Source organism: Plecotus auritus (genome assembly GCF_963455305.1).
Source record: "Plecotus auritus genome assembly, chromosome: 9".
Taxonomy (NCBI): domain Eukaryota; kingdom Metazoa; phylum Chordata; class Mammalia; order Chiroptera; family Vespertilionidae; genus Plecotus; species Plecotus auritus.
In genome coordinates this window covers 130,744,419-130,765,028 of record NC_137783.1, presented here as the reverse complement: position 1 = coordinate 130,765,028, position 20,610 = coordinate 130,744,419, and the positions used below count along the sequence as shown (strand labels likewise).

General features: G+C 36.2%; 1 protein-coding gene across 1 annotated transcript in view; it reads left to right on the top strand.

The window, feature by feature from the left end:
* The window catches only part of KIF18A (kinesin family member 18A), a gene marked incomplete at its 3' end in the record, with an annotated part of 80,673 nt that extends 64,824 nt beyond the window's left edge, over positions 1 to 15,849 (top strand). The window contains exons 15-18 of the mRNA XM_080642031.1: positions 7,327 to 7,768; positions 8,400 to 8,507; positions 14,008 to 14,114; positions 15,767 to 15,849. Of these exons, the coding sequence (XP_080498157.1) occupies positions 7,327 to 7,768; positions 8,400 to 8,507; positions 14,008 to 14,114; positions 15,767 to 15,849 (740 nt within the window). The remainder of the gene's footprint in view (positions 1 to 7,326; positions 7,769 to 8,399; positions 8,508 to 14,007; positions 14,115 to 15,766) is intronic.
* Between the last annotated feature and the right edge of the window lie 4,761 nt (positions 15,850 to 20,610).

The following is a 20,610-nucleotide window of genomic DNA, read 5'->3' as shown; positions in this document are numbered from 1 at the left end:
GAGTCCTCAACTTTATCTTAAAACCTTTATTTTTTTATTTTTCCCCTTCATGTTTTAAATTTTTAAGAACATTTATGTTTCCTTTTATTTTTTCCTATGTGTAATTATAAGTTCTGCTTATCATATAGAAAGAAATCCCATCAAATATCTAGTGCCTCTGATTGTATATATATAGCTCCAAAAAAATAGTCAGTTTAGGGGAAACCTAAAAATGCCTGTCTTTTTATTGTTATGGTTTATCTAAAAAGAACCCTTTGATTTCCCATTTAGGGGATATGTAAGCACAGCTACCAGTATTTTAGAGAAGTAGGAGGAAAAATCTATATACATTCATTACTGAGAAGTTACTTAATCCCCCTGGTGTCAGCTATGTGTGTTGGCCACAAGGCAACCTTTCCAGAGGGTAAAACCTTATGTCTTTTAAAAGGGTGACGAAAGAGTAGTCACTTGGAAGTATAGGTGATGATGATGTGGTCAGGGGAACCGGACTACTTTCTTGTATAGACTTTCAACCAATTCTTCAAATTTAGCTCCACCCTGTGCTCTCATAAACCACCTTATGCCTTCAATTCCTATGAATTTTCTGAGGCTTTAAAAAGCCGGGGGCTTCCTTCCTCCCACCCCAGATATTAAAATGTTTTTTTAAAAAAGAATATAAAATTACTCAGACTTTTTTCAACCATAGCTTGTATTTTAATCGATTGTGCCATATTTACTTCTGCTCTGTTTTCTGTGACTATCGTTCTGCCCCCCCCCCCTTTTTTTAATTTTTAATTTTTTATTTTTGGCTTGCAGGGTCTGTACGTGTATGCTTTGATTTGTTTTTGGTGCCTTTTTTTTTTTTTTTCAAAATTGGCATCATGCTGTATATAAAATTTGTATACTGCTTCATTTAATGAACATTTCCCTAAATAATCTGTAAAATATGGCTTGAAATAACAGTGTAATTGTGAATGCTCCATGTTTTATTTAACCATTGTCTTAAAATTGATTTAATTCTCCCTGTGGTAGGGATTGATATTGTGGAATGGTGAAGAATGTGGCATCTGGATTATTAGAAATTCTAGCCTGACTCTCTATACCAGCTCTATCATTCTCTTATGTTATCCTTTAACTGATCCAGTGAGTTTACTCTGTGCTGCTTATTAGTATATTTTTGCCTATTACTTGCTGATAATCAAGTCGAAATTATGGTTCAGAAATAGGGGGAAATGTTTTTCTTTTCATTGATCTAACAGTCCAGGGAAAGTAGAAAAGGAACTATAGCCACAAGTAGTCTCAGCTAGAAACTAGCTCTTTGTCCAAAAAGTTTTTATTTGTGTGTGGTGTGGCCACCAATGCTGGGACCAAGGCGCGCACAGTATTGGGCACTTTCTGTTCAGTGTTCCTTTCCACACTGAGACACCTGGGTTGGGACTGAATCTCTGGCCTCTTTGTGTTGCTACTAATATTCAGATATTGACATTTTGCTGTATCCCATAGCTTTGTCTCCCCCTTTCTCCCCTACTGCACCTACTCCCCATCCCTGTTCCTAATTTAAGGGACTTTAGTAACATTCTGCAGATGTCTTTTACTTAACTCCCAGGGGTCCCACTTAAAGGATGAAATGGCAAATACTGTAAGTTATTCTCCACACCTTTCTTTTCCCAGTTCTAGGAACACAATATCCTTGTAAAGTTGTTGGATATGCAAATGATACTCTTCCCTTATTATCAACATAAGGGCAGGTTTTCTCCTATATCTACTATTGGTCATTTTAAAGGGAATCTAGAAGGGGAGCTAGATGCCTCTACTCGGGTTACCATCTTGGCTAAAATTGGTTGTCTTTTTCATAGTTTACCTTCATATCCCTTTTGTTTCTAAAGCAAAACAAGTAAGATGAAGCCAACCAAATGCTAGTTCTTCTAGTGAGAAATTCTTCAGGTATTCAGTGCCTTTCTATCATCCTCCCCTATAAAAAAAGAAAAGGTTCTAATACTAAATCAAATAGTATTTTATCATCACAGGACCACATTTTGCATTTTCAGTCTTTACTGTATATACATTAAAATGTGTTGATTCCTTTTTAAGGGATTGAATGGAATACAAGGTTTTAGGAGTGGAGCAATCAGTTCTTGTATATGAAGTCATAGTACATCTATGTCTGGAATAGGAGATAATCTGTTTCAGTTGTTTGAAGATGTCTAGAGATGAATTTGCAGAGAATGTATTAACTTAAATATTCCCCTCACAACTTCCTAGGAGCCAAAGTCCATTTTCATTACCTTTTCTTTTATCTGCCACCCTTGTTCTGGAACTATTTTCTACTAGCCCCACTCTTCTTTCCTTTTCCCTGTCCTATCATGGAAATGACACCCAAATAAAAAATCATATCATCAAACCCCAAATGGTATCTGCTGCCTCAAGTCCATGAGCATCTAAACTAGAGGGAAGAAAGCAGATTCCAAGACACCTGTATTTACTTAAATGAGAGCTTCTCAATAAAGGACAGGACCTCAAGCCTGTTGAGTTGGGGTGGGGAACAGGTTTCAGTAACGAGAATGCCAATTTTAAGGCAATGACATTTAGGACCTTTAGAACTTTTGCAATTATGCATGTGGAAATGGTTCATGATTTCATGGGAAGTGGTCAATTTCTGTTGTTTACGTTGTGTAAAATTAATAAACGCTACTCCTTTGTGTGAACTTCCTTCTTTTTATCTTTGTTCCTGATTGTTAGGCCACTACTCACACCTACACTAATAAAAGAGAAAGATGCAAATTGGCCATACCTCCGCGACGCCCACCAGACAATCAGGAGTGAGTATGCAAATTAACCCAACAAATATGGCGGCTTAATTTGCATACACAGGTGCCAAGCAGCCGGGGGTGGGTCAGCTCCAAGCGGCCTGGGTCCTGGGGATGGGCGCCAAGCCTGCCACGCCCGCAGGCTCCTGGGACCATCGCCGGCCCTGGGAAGCGAGGACAGCTGTGCAGCTTGACTGCAGAGAGCAGAGCCTGCTTGGCCACCACCAGGGCAACCTGGGAGCAGGCAAGCCCGGCCCGCAGGCAGAACCCAGCAGGGCCTGCTTGGCCATCGCCACGGCAACCCAGGAGTAGGCAAGCGCAGCCCGCAGGTAGTCCCTGCAGAGAGCAGAGAACCATGGGGAGTGGCCCTAAGCCGTCTGTAGGACATTCCCTGAGGGCTCCCAGATTGGAGAGGGTACAGATCGGGCTGAGGGATCCCGCCTCCCTCCCCACTGCCCGTGCTCGAATTTCATGCACCGGGCCTCTAGTATGTGTATGTCACTGGATGTGTTCTGGATTTACTTGATATAGTTTTTTATTAAAGCACCCTTTCCACCTCTCTCCATTACTACTGCTGCCTCACTAGCCCAAGCTCTCGTTAGTTCTTGCCTGAGCTATAGCAATAGCCTTGTTACTGATTTCCCTGTTTTCTCTCTTGCCCATTCATAGTCTGTTCCCCACATAATAAGCAGAGCAATGTTTTTAAAAACATAAATCCAAGCCCTCATCTTGTCCATAAACCCTAACACTGCATGGCTGCCTCTCCTTTCTCCTCTCCCTCGAACTCACCACACCTCTTTCACACCAGCCTTCTCTCTTTCCCTGCAGCTCAACAAAGTCATTTTGCACTTTGAGAATAATAGAGTCATCTCTTGGATTCCCTTGTTCTGAAAGTTGTAACTATATGATTTCTTTTCTCATTTAAAGGCACTATAATCAGCCTCCAGGTTCCTCCTTTATCGTTTCTACTTTACAAACACAAGAATTACAGAATCTTGTTAGATAATATTTTCCCAGGCTGCATCAAGGGAAACTACAACTGCCCCACGCCTGCTCTTCTGGAAAGTTACTGTATATCCTCTATGGAAAAATACAGCAAATCTCTTTTATAGACTTTGAGCTAGCATATTAGATGTGTCTTACAGTTTAGTAAAATGTATAGTGCCCGGCACTCTCCAGCTTGCTATATCCACTTAAAGTGCTCTATTACCTAACTAGTTAGAGGAGAATAATCATTTATTACATTTTATAAATTATATTCAAAGTGAAATAACAGTTTTTGATTGTGTTCTTTTCATTTTCATGGATAAGTGGAGTCACAGTGGATTTACTGTTCAGTTTGTATTTACATCTTTAAATCTTGTTTGGGCTCTGGTTATCTCCTGAATCTTTCTTAGCAACAGTCAGCCTACCATCTTGATTGACCATCTATTTTCTGTTCTCTTTTTGTTATTTTATCTGTATTAAATATCTGAGAAGATAAAAATAAAGGAACTGTCTGGATTTGAATTTTAAACATGCTTTATGTCTGTAGCATTTTTTCTTCCAGGTCCAGTAAAACAGTGGTATTGAATCCTCATTAACTTCCCATCTTCATGTTTCTCCTTCAAGTTATCTCCTGCCAGGAAAGCAGAATTATAGCTAAAGATATATCATTGTAGCATTACTATTGCTCTCACTGACAATTGCTACTCAGTCTGATCATAACAAAATTTGATATTGGGTGTACATTTACATTATCCCAGAGAACAAGTAGATAATTCTTCAGTGTCCCATGGCAGAACCCCCATGTTCACGCTCTTTACAAGCAATAGGGATGAATGGTCTACCGTCATGGAAATGTGCCCAGCGCCACTCCATAGATTCTCCCTCTCTAGATATGTGAAAGCAAATAGTGTCTCTGGGTGATCCTCATCCCTTGGGATTTCATGTTTCATTGTGTTCTAAGTTAAATAACACATGTGCCTGCTTTAACAGTACCTTTGGTTTATGGTACAGTTTATCATCAGCCTTGATAGATATCCGATGAACTCAAAGTGAGACATTATTTTAAATAAGTTTTAACTGTGAGTTTTAGCTATTGATGGAATACTGGAAAGTCAGTGACGACTTTCCCTGTGAAGTAGTAATGCTAACAGTTGAAGCTTGTTTATTTCTAGAGCCTTTCTTTGAACCCTAAGTATTTTATAGATATTAACTAATCCTAGGAAATTCTCTGTACATAAAAAGGCAGTATCTCCTTTTTTTTAGGGGGTATTAATGCCCACACTGCTTAAGTGAGTTGCCCAAGGTCACTCAGTGAGTTGTTGGTAAAGCCAGAAATAGAATCCAAGTCTCCTGACTCCCAATTCAGTTCTCTATCCTCGCTATAGTTTTCTATCCTCTATATACCCCTGCTGCCTCTCATGGGAAAAGAAGTTAATCTTCCAGCTATTAATAGCCACCAAATTGGTGGTAGCAGCACAGTGGAGAAAAGTAACTGTCTTTATACTGCAGCATTAGTATAAAAATATCTGGTAATGGAAAATTTGACAAATGTCATGTTAAAGGTAGTGGAAAATTATTTTAAGATCTGGATCTCATTTATCTAGTTCTCAGAAAAGTAAAATTTCTTAGTAGAACAGGGATCATATTTTTCTTCCTGTTTTTAAATTGTATTTCCTAGAGGGTAATTGTCAACCTAGCCATAGCAGAGCCTATTGTCAACTAACTTAAAAAGAATAATGCATGTACTGTTGGTGATTGCTATAAGTATATTTTCTAACTTGGAAAGTTTGAATTGCTTTATTGAAATAGTATATCACACTAATTTTATTCGGCTTTCAGTGTTAATGTTATATAATAAAGCAAATATAACATCAGTTGAGAATTTTATTGCATGATTTGAAAACATGGGCAGAAGTGCACGTTACAGTTTCTTCCCTGGACAGTACACTGCAGAGTTACTTCATGTGGCATCATGAAGTTCACCAGAATGAAATAGGCAGAGCAGAAAAAATAGTTAAGAAATAGGATATATAGGCACACTGCAGCTGATCAACTTATTGTTATGTATATAACCAGGTCATTACTCTGTATATTAAAAAAAAAGGTGCTTGAGAAGTGTTTATGTACTTAAATATTAAAACATGTCTAGTATGGTGGGAATTTACACCTGAGTTTAAACAAAACAATTTGTCGCTTAATTTTGGACCAATAAACAAGAACTCTCCTAAAAATCTCTATATATTATATTTCTATTTAAAGATTACTATAAGTGCTTAATTAGAAGAATCACACAGTCAGAATTATGTGTAACTGTAAGAGAGGTGGGATTGGTGGAAATTGGAAAATGCAAGGAAAAGGTAAAAAATATATATATCTTCTTATTTGAGACCCAGGTGACTGAGAAGGTGGCAAGAGGATAATTACAAATAAGGGAGTATAGAATAAAAAAACTAGAGGGTCGAGTACATATCCCTGGGGAAATGTATACATTTATTGGATGGAGGAAACAGAAAGTAACACATGCTGGAGAAGGAGTAGGGAAATCATTTTGAAAAGCTACAGAAGTTGTAGGATTAGGGCCTAGAAAAGTTTATTAAACGTGGTACTTCCTGGCATTTGGGAGGCTTGCTTTATCAGAGGGATAAAGGTCAAATAAGAGTACTCTGAACTCTTCAAATTAGGTTTATTTATCTTTGGTATTAATCTAATTTTTGCAAGCCTGTGAATTATTATGATACAGGAAATAAGCCACCAGAATGCTTAATTAATTAATTATTATGTGGTATAGTTACAGATACAATCCTTTCATTCACCTTGGATTTCATTGGTTATTGCCATTCTCTTTGCTTTAGACTAGACATTCACTCAATTAGTAATAAACTGGTGATATTTTACCATAGAACAAGTTATAACACTCAATGCCTAAAAATGTTGCATACTTTATTGTTGTCTTAAACCTAAATCAAACATGAAAGCTGGAAATAGCTTGTGAATTTTATTGAAATTAGTTGGAAATTTGTTTTCATAATTATTCAATATTTCAAGATAGCTATATCTATGAAATAATATTTATATTAGCCATATGTTATTTATTTTCTGTAATAAAATCTTTATAAAGTTATTAGCAATAAATGATTTTTTTTCATTTCCAACTTATTTTCTTTCAAATTTTTATGATTTGGCAGAAAATGTGTTTTATTATCTGTTTTGTTTTAATCCTCACAAGGATATGTCTTTATTGACGAGAAAGAGAGAGAGAAGCAACTATTAGTTTGCCTTCTGTACATGACCTGACTGGGAATCGAACCTGTAACCTTTTGGAATATGGGACAACACTCCAACCATCTGAGCCAACCAGCCAGGGCTTGGTCATATTTTTTTTAACTAATGGGATTATTGGAAAACTTTACACAATGCAATATACAGATGATATATCATAGAAATGTACACTTGAAACCTATATAGTCTTATTAACTAGTGTCACCCTAATAAGTTTAATTTAAAAAACTATTTGGGCAACATTATTGAGATTCTTTTTAATTTTGTTGAACAGGCACATCTTCAAGTGAATCTAATCTGCTTAACAGTCCTTCACAAAAAAGAACTCGAAGAAAACTAATGTCTTCTCCCTTGAAAACAGAACCTACCCCAAAGTCTGCACTGTCTGAAAGTATACAGCTCAATGATTCTTTCAGCCAAGAACTTCAGCCTATTGTGTATACCCCAGAAGGCTGCAGAAAACCTTTGCAAAATCCATCTACAGTGACCTTATTAAAACCATCATCTTGTACTACGAGTTTTCAGGCCATCGGCTCAAATATATACAGTGAGAATTCTCTGAAAATGTCATGTGAAGTAGATCTCCCTGTCAGCAAGAGAAAAGAATATAAACAGGAGGATTTGGACTCTATGTTTACTATATGTGAAGACACCAGGAGATTGAACAGCAAATTACCTGAGCAACAGTCAGTATCAAACAACAACATTGTACAAAGGTATAGAAAAAGAGTACCTGTTGACTTTTGTCCTTTTTTTGGTAGCCTTTAAACTATTAGCTTTTTTCCCCCCTTTAGCTATATTTGAAGTGTATTTCATATATCAGTTTTAAAGTCTTTAATTTGATATATTAAATTGATTGACCCTCTTTAGGCTTGAAGAGACCTTAACATATATATGTAGTTTGTTCTTCATGCTGAAATCAGGCTACAAGCCATCATTGAAAGATTACCATGCTGATTATTATTCACTAATATCTTCAGTACAGGAAATTTCACAATTTCTATCGATGTTTAGCAAACCTCAGCATATTCTGAAATAGTCTTACGTCTAAGGTATGGTTGACTACATGTCATCCAAGCATACATACCCTTCTCATTTCATCTGTATTATCGCAACTAATCTAAATATGAGGAGAATGATACCTTCGCCTTTTTCTGCTGTTCAGAATGCAGCAATCTGTCTATGGTGTAAAAGTGAGAAAAGAAAATCCCAGAGTAAGCAAGGGAAATTTTATAGTATAATGTTTTCCTCTATATAGTAATATGAAATGGTATTCCAATTACATAAGTGGATGGCCCCACTCCGTAGTACAAATCAAATTGCTTTTTATTTTTTGTTGATATACAGGCTTGCCCCTTCCTCATTCTCAGCGAAACATCCTCTGCCTGTACAAAGCATAGTACCATCCTACATGGCCATGACCGCTGCTGCCAAAAGGAAACGGAAATTAACAAGGTACGATTAAACAGGAGCTGGCTCAGACTTCATATTTACATAAGATCACCTTTATCCTTTGTTTCCTGCAGTTCTTCTTTATTTCTTATAATTAAACTGTTAATTCATATTTAAGCATACATATAATAAATTTCTCTGAATGCAACACAGGATTTATATTATCAAAGGGAGATCTTGATAAAGCCAAGTATTTCACTTGACATTTGCATAAAGTATTCCATGTTTCAGATTATTAAAAATAAATTTTAAGTCTCTGGCCTTCAAAAATGTCATTTAATTTTAACTTTTGGTACAATTTTTATTCATTTGGTATTTTTCCTTTTAGACATTACCGAATTTATTATGTTCTAAAATTACATTATTTTAATGCGTTTTAATATATGGCTGAAATGTAATGAGTAAAGAGACTTCTGTTTCCAGCTATGACACTATAGCTTGTATCGATCCAAGCTACCCATCAAAAAAAAGTTATGAAAGTTGATAAAATACAGCCAGTAGCTGCTTGACTGGCACTGAAGAATAACCAAGGCAGCCAGGATTTGAGTGTTTCAGATCCCAGAGAAAAGGAAAATAAGCTGTAGAGAGCCTGACCTTCTCTGCCTCTTTTCCTTTTAGCACTTAACAATTTGTGGCATTATGTGGAGGCCAAGTATAAAATGGGAGCTTGCAGGTTATCAGCCATCTCACTGCCCTAGGGACACAGAATCCTTGTGTGTAGCTTTTGCCCTCCAGATATTTATTTGCCAAGTTCTAAACTCTGTGGAGTAAGAGTTCAGGAAACCAAGCTGAAGGTAGCTGCTAAGAGAGTAACATATTAAGCAGAGTTTGGACATTCTTTTGAGACTAAGACACAAGAATTCTTGTTCCAGAGTCAACATGGAGAAAGAGCTTATACACCAGGATTTTATTTGAGATCCCTGAAAGTCTGTGGTCCAAGAGTAGGGCAAACTGTAAATAGACCCATTCTTAAAAGCCTTAAAACAGACCTTACACCAGCTCAGTCCCTTTTCTGATTAAGGTGATCTATTCTGCCTGCTTGCCAGAAGAAAATTATGGTTTTTCAAAAACCATGTTTAGTACTTAAGCAAAAATTACGAAGTATGCCAGGAGACACCAGGACCAAATGACTGAAAATCAAGAGAAGTAAAATTAGAGAGGCAGTGATTCATAGTGATGCAGATATTGAGATTATCAGATAGGGAACTTTAAAATCTGAACTGTGATTAGCAAAATGTTGACCAAAATAGATGATAATTTTCCAAAGAACTATATTCTATTAAAAATTAATCAAATGTGTACTCTAGAACTGAATAAATAGAATTATTGAAATCAAGAACTCAGTAAACTATTTTAACAGATTAGGCACAGCAGAAGAGAGTTGATTGAACCAGAAGATAGATTGATAGAAGAAAAAAAAAAGCCCAACCTATGTACAAAAGGATAAAAAGATAGAAAATATAGAGAAAACTGAAAGAAATATGGAGCCCAAGGGAAAATTTAGGACACAAGGAAAATGAAATAAGGGACACCTGTATGTATTTTTTAAGTCCCAGAAAGAAATAAGAAAAAGAATGGTGGAAACTAGTATTTGAGAGTATGTTGACTAATAATTTTCCATAACTGACAAAAGATAATTCACAGATTCAAGAACCATTGCAAACCACAAGCAGCACTCATATAAAGAAAAATATACCTGTGTACATAGCAGTAAAATAGCTAAAAATCAAAGGCAAGGAAAAAATTGTAAATACACTGAGTTATATGACATGAAGTCCATTTTATATAGTCTTTACATCCTGCAACATTAAATGCAGTGATGAGATAGTTGTATTTTAAAATGGGTCTGGCTTACTCTCCCTTTTATTTTGACATGTGGTTGTGGGGAAAGGAGTGTAAGATCTTAAACTTAAACCTCGTTTTAAGTTTCTCATTTTCCACCATGGACCTAGTCTCATCTGGGCTAATGTAAACAGATTTACAAAAAGCCTGTTGATTTGTCCCCCATAGAGTATCATCTCATAGGTTCATTTAGGATGTACCCTTTTCCCTCCAACCAAAGTACAACAGGCCTTTAGAATATGTGCACTAAAAACTCATGGATTGTTTTTTTCTGAATGTCTGCCTATCCGTGACATTTTAAACTTTTTATTTTGCTATGGCACAAAATTGAATTGTGCAATTTGTCTGGCTCATGTATGGGAATCATTCACCTTCATCTGTGACTAATTTGTGTTTTCATCCATCTAATCACTAATTTCCATTGTGTTGATTGTGTTATTTCAATTAATTAATGTTGGTGACTTCTTGTTCTTCACTGGTAGCATCCTCTGTTGTGTTCATTTAGATGTGGCAAAAGTTTATAGCTAAGATAATTTTTAAACTGTAAACATAGTCATTATCAAAATCAAAAGTCCAGGTATGTAATGTGTATTTGGAGTGGTTTTAGATGTTACCAGGCTTCCACATGAGCAACTAATATTGTGAAATAATATTAAAGAACACATAAAGAAAGTAAGATTTCTCATAGCCTATTAATTGCTCTATTACATTCCCTCTGGTATCAGTAATTAGATCCTGCCATTAACTATGGTTAAAAGAGATTAATGGTAGAAATGTACATAATTACCTTTTTTTTTCTTCTTTTTCTCCAATTAAATCTACATGAGCTTGAAAGCAATAAACTCTGGTATTTTCCACTTAGCAGCTTTATGTACATGTTTAGGTGTGTTTATATTCTAATATGATTTTTGAAGGTGAAAAAGAAAAGGATCCATGTATATAGTTATTTTATTTTTTGAGTATCAGTTTTTCTCTCCGGAAAAAAAAAATATTATAGTCCAAAAGCACTGAATATTTAAAAAACCTACCAACCTGGATTTTTTAGTTACTAGTTAGATGAGAATATTGAATTTTTAATCATTTCAATTTATTTAATATTACGGTAGCAGACTATTTTAACTAAATCAGTCTACCAAAGACAAATACAATATATACATATGTAAAATTTTATTTATAAATTAAATTAGAGTTTTTGTTTACTTTGTGTTTCTTTGGTTGTTTTGTTTGTTTGTTTTGCAATCTTTCTCAGCATCCCGAAATGGTCTCACACCTTCCTATACATTTTTGGTTTATTTTGAAAGATGTCTAGTAATTTCAACTAGAAATTATCTCAGCTGAAAGAATATGAGATGCTTTATGTCTGTTAAGCAGTAGCATTCTTCCTATGTAAGAGAACAAACAGTTAAATCCTAACTTGTTTATCCTCACCCAAGGACATTTGATTTTTTTTAAAGGGAGGGGAAGGGAGAGAGAAACATCTTCATGAGAAAGAAACATTGATCAGCTGCCTCCTACATGTGCCCTGTAGGGGGGGTGGGATTCAAACCCACAACCTGGGTAAATATGTGCCCTGACTGGGAATCAAACATGCCACCTTTCAGTGCACAGGATGATGCTCCAGCCAAATGAGCCACACTGGCCAGGGCCCTAATTTTTATTAATAGTGTGGAAATATATCAGGCACACAACTAGGAGGATCTTTAGCTTTCTTCTCAATGTAGTCTCTACCATAATTTGAATTTGGAATCATATACTAATTTTAGGTGTGTTTTCTTTTTTAATTTAATGATGTGACATAACTTTATAACATAAATGTTAAACATTTAATCAGTGGACTATTTTATCTAAATCCATTAAATGTTTTAGTGTATTTTACTTATACGTAAATATACAACTTATCTTATTAGGCTTTAATTTCATTCTAAATATGAGTTTTATTCAGATAATTTTATTCAAAATCTTAATTTTTCAAGTAAAAATCTGTAAGTAAAATACAAAGGTCCTAAAACTAGCCAAAGTGAAGAATCCACAAAATAATAAAGACAACTTTAAGATAAGTAAATTGTAAGGAAAAACAACACTTGTCAAAATTAACCAATGACGCTGATCTTTATACTTAAATAAAATCACCAAATGACCAAAAAAGAATTTTTGCCTTAGACAACTGATACGCATATTATCAGAAAAGGGTGTTTAGTATATTTTTACGGAATTATATTGACTTGGTTTATTTAATACCATTTAGGAATACAGTATTTCTACAACTGATTGGCTTACTTGCATAACACTAGTACCTGTTTGTAACCATTCGGGGGAGGTATCATTTGCATTCTTGAACAGAGTAGGCACAGTCACTATTAGGAACACTATAATCATCTCTTCCAGACTGCATGAGGTACATAGGTTGAGTTATTTTCCCAAGCGTTCAGTGTGTTCATGCCTATTTTTTTTTTTTTGCTGTCATATTAAATTGCCATTTCTGACTACTTTAAATGAGCATATAACGAGCCCATCTTCTGCCTATTCCATAAACATACAGCCACATCAGTTTACCACATGAGTAGGATTGCCAGAAGATCACATTGTTGCCATAAAAGGGAAGCCTTCAATTGTTAATCTGACTGACTATCAAGTTAATATAAGCTTGTAAAATGCTATATAACTTTACTAGGCAGAAATTCCCCAAAATTAGCTTATTTGAATCAGTGTGGAGAGGATCAAACTTTAACAAGGTAAGATTGGGGGTCCAGCAGGGATAGGTTTATTCTGAAACCCCAATCTTACCTTGTTAAAGCTTGATCCTCTTGGGGGCTTCAAAGATTTGGATTGTTCTTTTTCCGGGCCCAGATCAAACTCATCTCATCCACAGACTCTTTTGTGTTTCTTTCTTCTTCTAAACTCAGGAACCTACAACTCCTTGTAGTTTGAAAACCTGTGGCACTGTATTTTACTCTACCTTGTATTATTTTATGTATGTGTCTTATTTTCTCCCCTCCCCACCATAAATCCATTACATTAGTTTTCAAGACAGGAGTGGTCTGTCTGTGCCTTACTTATTTGTATATCCTGTAACATGAGGCCATGATAGGTGTTTAATACATCTATTCAAATCGAGTTAGAAATTTAACCCATTAATAATGTGAGATTGATATAAATTTTTGAAGATTAAACGAATGAAAGTAGGTCCATTCATTTCAGTTTCTATAATTGCTATAATCAGAGAGATTCAGTCTATTACCATGTTTTGATTTTAAAACAAGGTTTCCAGACAATCTTGTTTATATTCCCCAGATTATGGTTCTTGCTCCAGATTTGTAATATGAGCCTAGTTTTTCACTCCCAGTGTGCTCCTTGTCACTACACTTTGGATAACAGAGCTTGCTGGTATTCCAGCAGAACCCCTAGAAGTGTTCTGCTAACAGAATTGTTGCATACACCTACACTCAAAATCTCTGATTCAAATAAAAATTATTAAAATCATACAGTTATATTTCTCTATCGGCCAAAAATGTATTTAGCACCTCCAATCACTTCTATGCAATTTTACAACTTAATACTCTAAAATTTTACTTTATCTTTAATCTTTATTGCATGTAGAATATGTATTAAAACTTAGAGACATAAAACATGCTTTACTAAACTAAAAAACTTTTCTCTCAAGTTCTGCAGCAAATACTTTAACTGCTGAGGAAAATTCTGGATTTGCCAAACGTGTTCGACAAGATAATTCAAGCGATAAGCACTTTCAAGAAAATGGACCGGCAGTGGGTATGTTTGAGCTCTTACTTTGATATTTAATAACATACTTACCTAATACATGTGTAGTACTGTGGTGCTTTCATAAGAATCTCCTTTTATCTACTCATCACCTTTATTACATGGTAAGTATGACTATCCATGTTGTAAATGAGAAAACTTAAGACACAAAATAGAAAACACTAAGCTAGTACTGCACAGATACTTCACGATTGAGCCAGAACTCAGAACCGTATCTCTAAAACTATATTCTGCATCTCTCTAGTTTTCTATACTGCTTCACATGGTAGAAGAATTATAAATAATTGAACTAATTAATTGAAATTATTAGCGAAAGGTGTTGTTTAATAGGTTGTGATTAAATATATTTTATAGATGAACTATATCTACTTGAAATTTTTCCATTACCCTCTTATTCTTGATCATCTGGCCTCAGACTCACTTGTACAATTACAGCCAGGCTCGAGTACCTAGTTATAATCATGCTGTAACTCCCATTAGCACGACCCACAGGTTGAGAACCGCTAGCACCATCGGAAAACACATATTTACATTACGATTCATAACAGTAGCAAAATTACAGTTATGAAGTAGCAACGAAAGTAATTTTATGGTTGGGGGTCACCACAACATGAGGAACTGTATTAAAGGGTCGCGGCATTAGAGAGGTTGAGAACCACTGCTTAGCAGGTTGAAAAAGATGCTGATGGGATGAATACATCCTCTCAATTACATTTGGGGGTGACGGGAGTCCATGTCAACAAAACCACATCCTCAGTAAAACCAGAAGAGAGAGTGCCACTCAGTTTCTCCGCCTTTGTGTCCAGGCTTCTGTTTCCCTAGCACTCCAGTTCCTAGACTTCTTCAGGAAGTATGTGTTTACACCCACTATGTGCTAGGTTCTGTGATGGACACAAACATCATTAAGAACCAGTTTGGTTCTTCTCTAAAGGAACTTAAAATCCTAGCACTTGGGATTTAAAGAGGTTTCAGGAGATAACAAGTGTTTCTAAGAAAACATGAAAACTATTGCTCTTTCATCACAGTAATATTACATTTCTCAATAGCTTTGCCAAACTGCATTGGTACATCCTTACTTCTTGTGGTAGCCAGTGGCGGTTGTTTACCTTAAGTTCAATGGAAATATCTTTTATGCAAATTTAAAACTCAATAAAGTAAAATTTACTATGTTTATTTGGTTTATCATGCCATATTTAATAATGCTTAGCAGTATGTACATGGCATTTGGTGTAGATATGTGCTGCCCCATGGATTTCCTGAAAAAATTCTCCAGGAAGTCATAATTCTGCAACAAAATGATGTTTTGATAATCGTCAAAGATAAATTGGGTTTTCCAATATGCTTATTTTCTAATAATATAAAATAATCTATTAGATTATCAAGTATCTCATGCGTAAAAAGAGATGAATTAAAAAATATATGCTATGGAGAAAAAAGTAGGAGATGATACTAAACTACAGTGCTTGCCAAAGAAAAAAGAAGAGCAAAAGCTAGGTTAAAGAATGATTTGTCATTAAGGATAATTCACTACAACTTCAGTTTGCAATATGGAGAAATTGATTTCTAAAAGTAGACTGAATGGTGACTAACCTTTTTGAATGATGCTTTTACCATATTTATAAATTTTCTTATTTCTTCTCTAGAATATAAAAGAAACATCCATAAAGCAAAGCCAAACATGGTCAGAAAGTTTGGAAGAAGCATTTCAAAAGGAAATCTAAGATAAATCACTTCAAAATCAACAGACATTAAATGGACAGCTCTGCTTTTAAGAGGGTTTGTTACCAGCACCCTTGCAGAAATGTACTTAAAGTTTTTGAAGAAGACCAGCTTAAAACTAGCTTTACCAAAATAGCTTCAGCAAGCGGAAAATGAAATTCCTTCACTTTTATTCTTTTGTATTCTAAGCAACTAAAAAATTTTAACAGAAAAGGTTATGTTTTAAGTTTCTAAAATACTGGCTACCTTTTAAAATTCTACATCATCATGGTGGTAGCTCATTTTTGCTATTCTGCAGCAGGTTGATTAGGTAATTTTAAGAAAACAATAGTGAGTTAAATATCACTACTGCTTTTTTAAAATCAGGAGAATTTAGTGGTGTTAAAATTATGGCTCAGGATGTATTTGGTCTTACATTATTTTAATCATATATGTGACTTTCCTTTGCAAAAATGTTTTGATGTTCAAATGTACATAAAGCTGTTGTAAATATTATTTAAATAGTCTTCATGAATAAAATACTAATATTGTTCCATACTACTTAGTATATTAAAGTCATAGGTTTTATAATGTTCGCTTCTGTGTCTCGTTACTACCCCTTACACACTTTGAACTATAGCATATAAAATGTGAACTTTGTAGATTAGTATTTCAAATTAAATCAAGGTATATGGCACTAGAATCAAGGAATGAAAAGAATCCATAGTTTCTTTAATGATAATGAAAAGATGTTTTAATTATTCCTTTTAGTACCATAGGAAGTACATGGAGCTACAGCTTAATTATATCTCCCTGTTCCCCTGCATTGCTTGTCCTGTTTATCTCCTGAATACAACAAATATTTGGTTAAATGTGCTTTTAACTTTATATGGCCTGGGACTGTCCCATCAAAGCAACATTCAAAGGTTTTTCTACAGAAATGTTAATGTCTCATTACCAGGTGTTGTCCTAAACCCCACTGGTGGTGATATATAAGAACAGTACATAAACTGTATTGCCTTTCTAAAAAAAAAAAAATTTAATTCTGATCTAGCCATGAGTATTTCATATGATAGTTTATTTTTTTACTTAGCAATGAAGAAAAAGACTCTTGGCAAAGTTAAGTAATATGCCAAAGATCTCACAACTAGACAGTGGCGGAGTTGGGATTTTGCACTAAGGTTGCTGTAAAGAGTTGCTGCTATTCCTATCCTATACACTGCTTCCATCTACAGTAGGCTTATACTCTGCATGTGCATAATTATACAAAAAGTATCCACCATAAAAAACGAATTCCATTCCCATGGTCACCTGTGATTTGCTAATTTATTTGGGGGGAAATTTAGTCAATGCATTTTATAATTATGAGTAAATTATATTTAGTTCATATTGTTTATATCGAAAAGCAGTTTACATTCTTATTAGTAAAGTATTAATGAAAGTCTTTAGTATCACTGAAAGTATTTACAATCCTAGGGATTGCTTTTTCAAGGACTGTTTTGTGTCTTTTACAATCACAATAGCACATTATTTGTTGGATATTTACAACTTGCTCGTAAGTTGCTGTCAACTACTTAAGATATGTTACAAAATGACTGGTTACATTTGAATCTTTGTGTTAAGACTCCATATTCAAAGTCTGAAGACACAGCTTAGATACTAAGTCAAATATAATCTTGTGTTTCAGCAATCAGCATAAGACATTTGTTTTTGAAATACATATATAGAGTCTTAAGTTCTTTCTCTCCTGTAACTTCCCCCAAAAGGCAGTAGTTGACAGATAGTCCATACTTCTCAGAATGAACGTCATTTAACAAACCACTCAAGCCTTGCAAATGGCAAGTTCTGCATAACAGCCACTATAGGGACTAGTTCATCAAGTTAAGAGCTGTCAGGAAAGGTTAGTTCTGATATATTTCTGTCACGTGTGTGTGTGTGCCTAAAGCATACTATATGAGATAAAATAAGCCAGGAGTCATAATTTTTTTTAAACAGATGGAAGATTAAAAGATGTCTGGTATAATTAAGAAAATTAGTAACATGACAGGAAAACAGTTCTATGAGCAGGACTTTAGGCAAAGATATTATGTCCTCAGCCCCATTTCTCAACCCTATAGAATATTCTTATCCTCTGAAGCTACTTCTCAAATATGAAGTGTTAAGAAAACTTTTTATTAAAAATATATTTTTATTGATTCAGAGAGGAATGAAGGGAGAGAGAAACATCAAGATAAGAGAGAATCATTGATTTGCTGCCTCCTGCAGACCCCCCACTGGGGATCAAGCCCACAACCCAGGCATGTGCCCTTCACCAGAATGGAACCCTGGACCCTTCAATCCACAGGCCAACACTCTACCCACTGAGCCAAACAAGCCGGGTGTAGGAATACTTTCTAATGCACCAACCTCTGCATCCTTTCCCATTTTCTTTTCATATGGCTATTTCAGAATGACAGTATGTCTGTTTTTCCTCCTCTTCTTTTCCATAACAATTATGTACGTTCTTAACTCCCACACCAGTTATTATTCAGTTGAAAATGACCTTTCATTCAAGTACATTGCTCCCCTGAATTCTTCATCTATATATATAAAACCCTAATATGCAAATAGATCAAACGGCAAAACAACTGAACAACCGGTCGCTGTGAACATGCACTGACAACCATGAGGCGCACGCGGAACATGGCAGGCAGCAGTAGGCAGCAGAGCGCGGAACATGGCGGGCATCAGCTGCAGTGGGATGGTGGAGAGGTGAGCAGGAGTGCCAGACCAAGGTGGGGTGCCAATCGCTGTCATTGGGGAAAACCTCTGGTTACTGAAAATTATTCGCTCCTGCGCGCCACGGTCCTCCTGGGTGCTTGCACCTGCTGCTAGTGCCAGCCCACTCACACCCACTGCCGGCACCAGAGCTGCCGCTTGCACCCGCAGCCAGCGCCTGGCACTGGCCCCGATCGCTCGGTGCCATCAATTGCAAGTTGCAGCTGCCAGCCCCAATTGCCCTTGAGGCTTCTCCACCTCCCCCTGCTCCTGAGGGGCGATCAGGGCAGCAGCTGCCACTCACACCCGCTGCTGGCGCTGGCCCCAATTGCTCTGTGCCATCAGCAGGTGCAAGCAGGGCTGGCACCATCAGAGCATGGGAGCAGTGGCAGTGGGAGCAGGGCTGCGGCAGGAGGGGCCAGACAGGGGCATGGAGGATGGGCCAGATCCACCCCTGTGCGCACCACAGCCTCACGGCCCACAGTTCCTTTCAAGGTGCACGAATTCGTGCACTGGGCCCCTAGTATCAAATAAAAGCAGAAGAAACCATCAACAAAATGAAAAGAGAATCCACTGTATTCTCTGGAGAACATATTTGCCAATGATACAACTGATAAGGGATTAATATATAAAGAACGTATACAACTCAACATCAGGAAGACAAACAATCTAATTTAAAAAATGGGCAAAGGACCTGAGTTGACATTTCTCCATCGTGAACATATAGATGGCCAATAGACATATGTAAAAATGTTCAATATCACTTCATCAGAGGGCTGCAAATCACAATAAGCTATCACCTCATACCTGCCAGAATGGCTATCAAATCAACAATGCTGATGAGGATGTGGAAAAAAAGGAACCCTTGTACACTATTGGTGGGAATGCGGACTTGTGCAGCCACTATGGAAAACAGTATGGAGTCTCCTCAAAAAAATTAAAAATGGAACCATCTTATGATCCAGCAATCCCACTCCTGGGAATATATCCTAAGAATCACAAACCACCAATCAGAAAGTATATGCACCCCTATGTTCATACCAATGCTATTTACAATAGCCAAGATTTGGAAATAGCCCAAGTATCCATCAGTAGATGAGTGGATAAAAAAGCTGTGGTACATTTACACAATGGAATAATGCACAGCTATAAAACAAATAAACGGGGAAATCTTACCTTCTGAGACAGCAAAGATGGACCTGGAGATTGTTATGCCCAGTGAAATAAGCCAGTCGGAGAAAGACAAATACTATATGATATCACTTATATGTGAAATAATGAACAAAATAAAATGACAAAATAGAAACAGGCATGGATACAAGGAACAGACTTAGCAGTCAGAGGGGAGGTGGGAGGGAGAGGCTGGGTGAAAGAAGGTGAAGGGATTACCCAAAAAACATACGCATGACCCATAGACACAAACAACAGTGTGGTGACAGCATAGAGGCATTAATTGCCTGATTAGTCTTCGGGCCTCATATTCTTATGGAATCCCTGTAAGTACATACATAATTAAATTTGGTTGTTTTCTTTTGTTAATCTGTCTTATGTCATTTAAATTATTTGACCAGCCAGAAAAATTAAGGGGAAAGTGGAAAATTTCTTCTCTCCCACAATATATACCAAAACTTCAAACATGGTCCTCTGAATTTCTGAATGAAATCACTCCCCATACACAGGTGACCCATAACTATGTTATCCAAGTAATTCCACGGGATTCCATCTTCTGAACACCAATCCTCAAGTTTCCATCTTCAGTTCAAACACACCCTCTTCTTTTATAATGATCAGTGTGGCACATTTTTTATGATTTTTAAAACATATTTTACATTATTGAAATGAACAATTTTTATATTACCCTTCTTCACCTATCCTATATAATAAAAGGCTAATATGCAAATCTACCAAACAGTGGAACAACTGGTCACTATGATGCGCACTGACCACCAGGGGGCAGATGCTCAATGCAGGACCTGCCCCCTGGTGATCAGTGCGCTCCCACAGCCAACCTCCTGCTGGCCCCTCCCTCTGG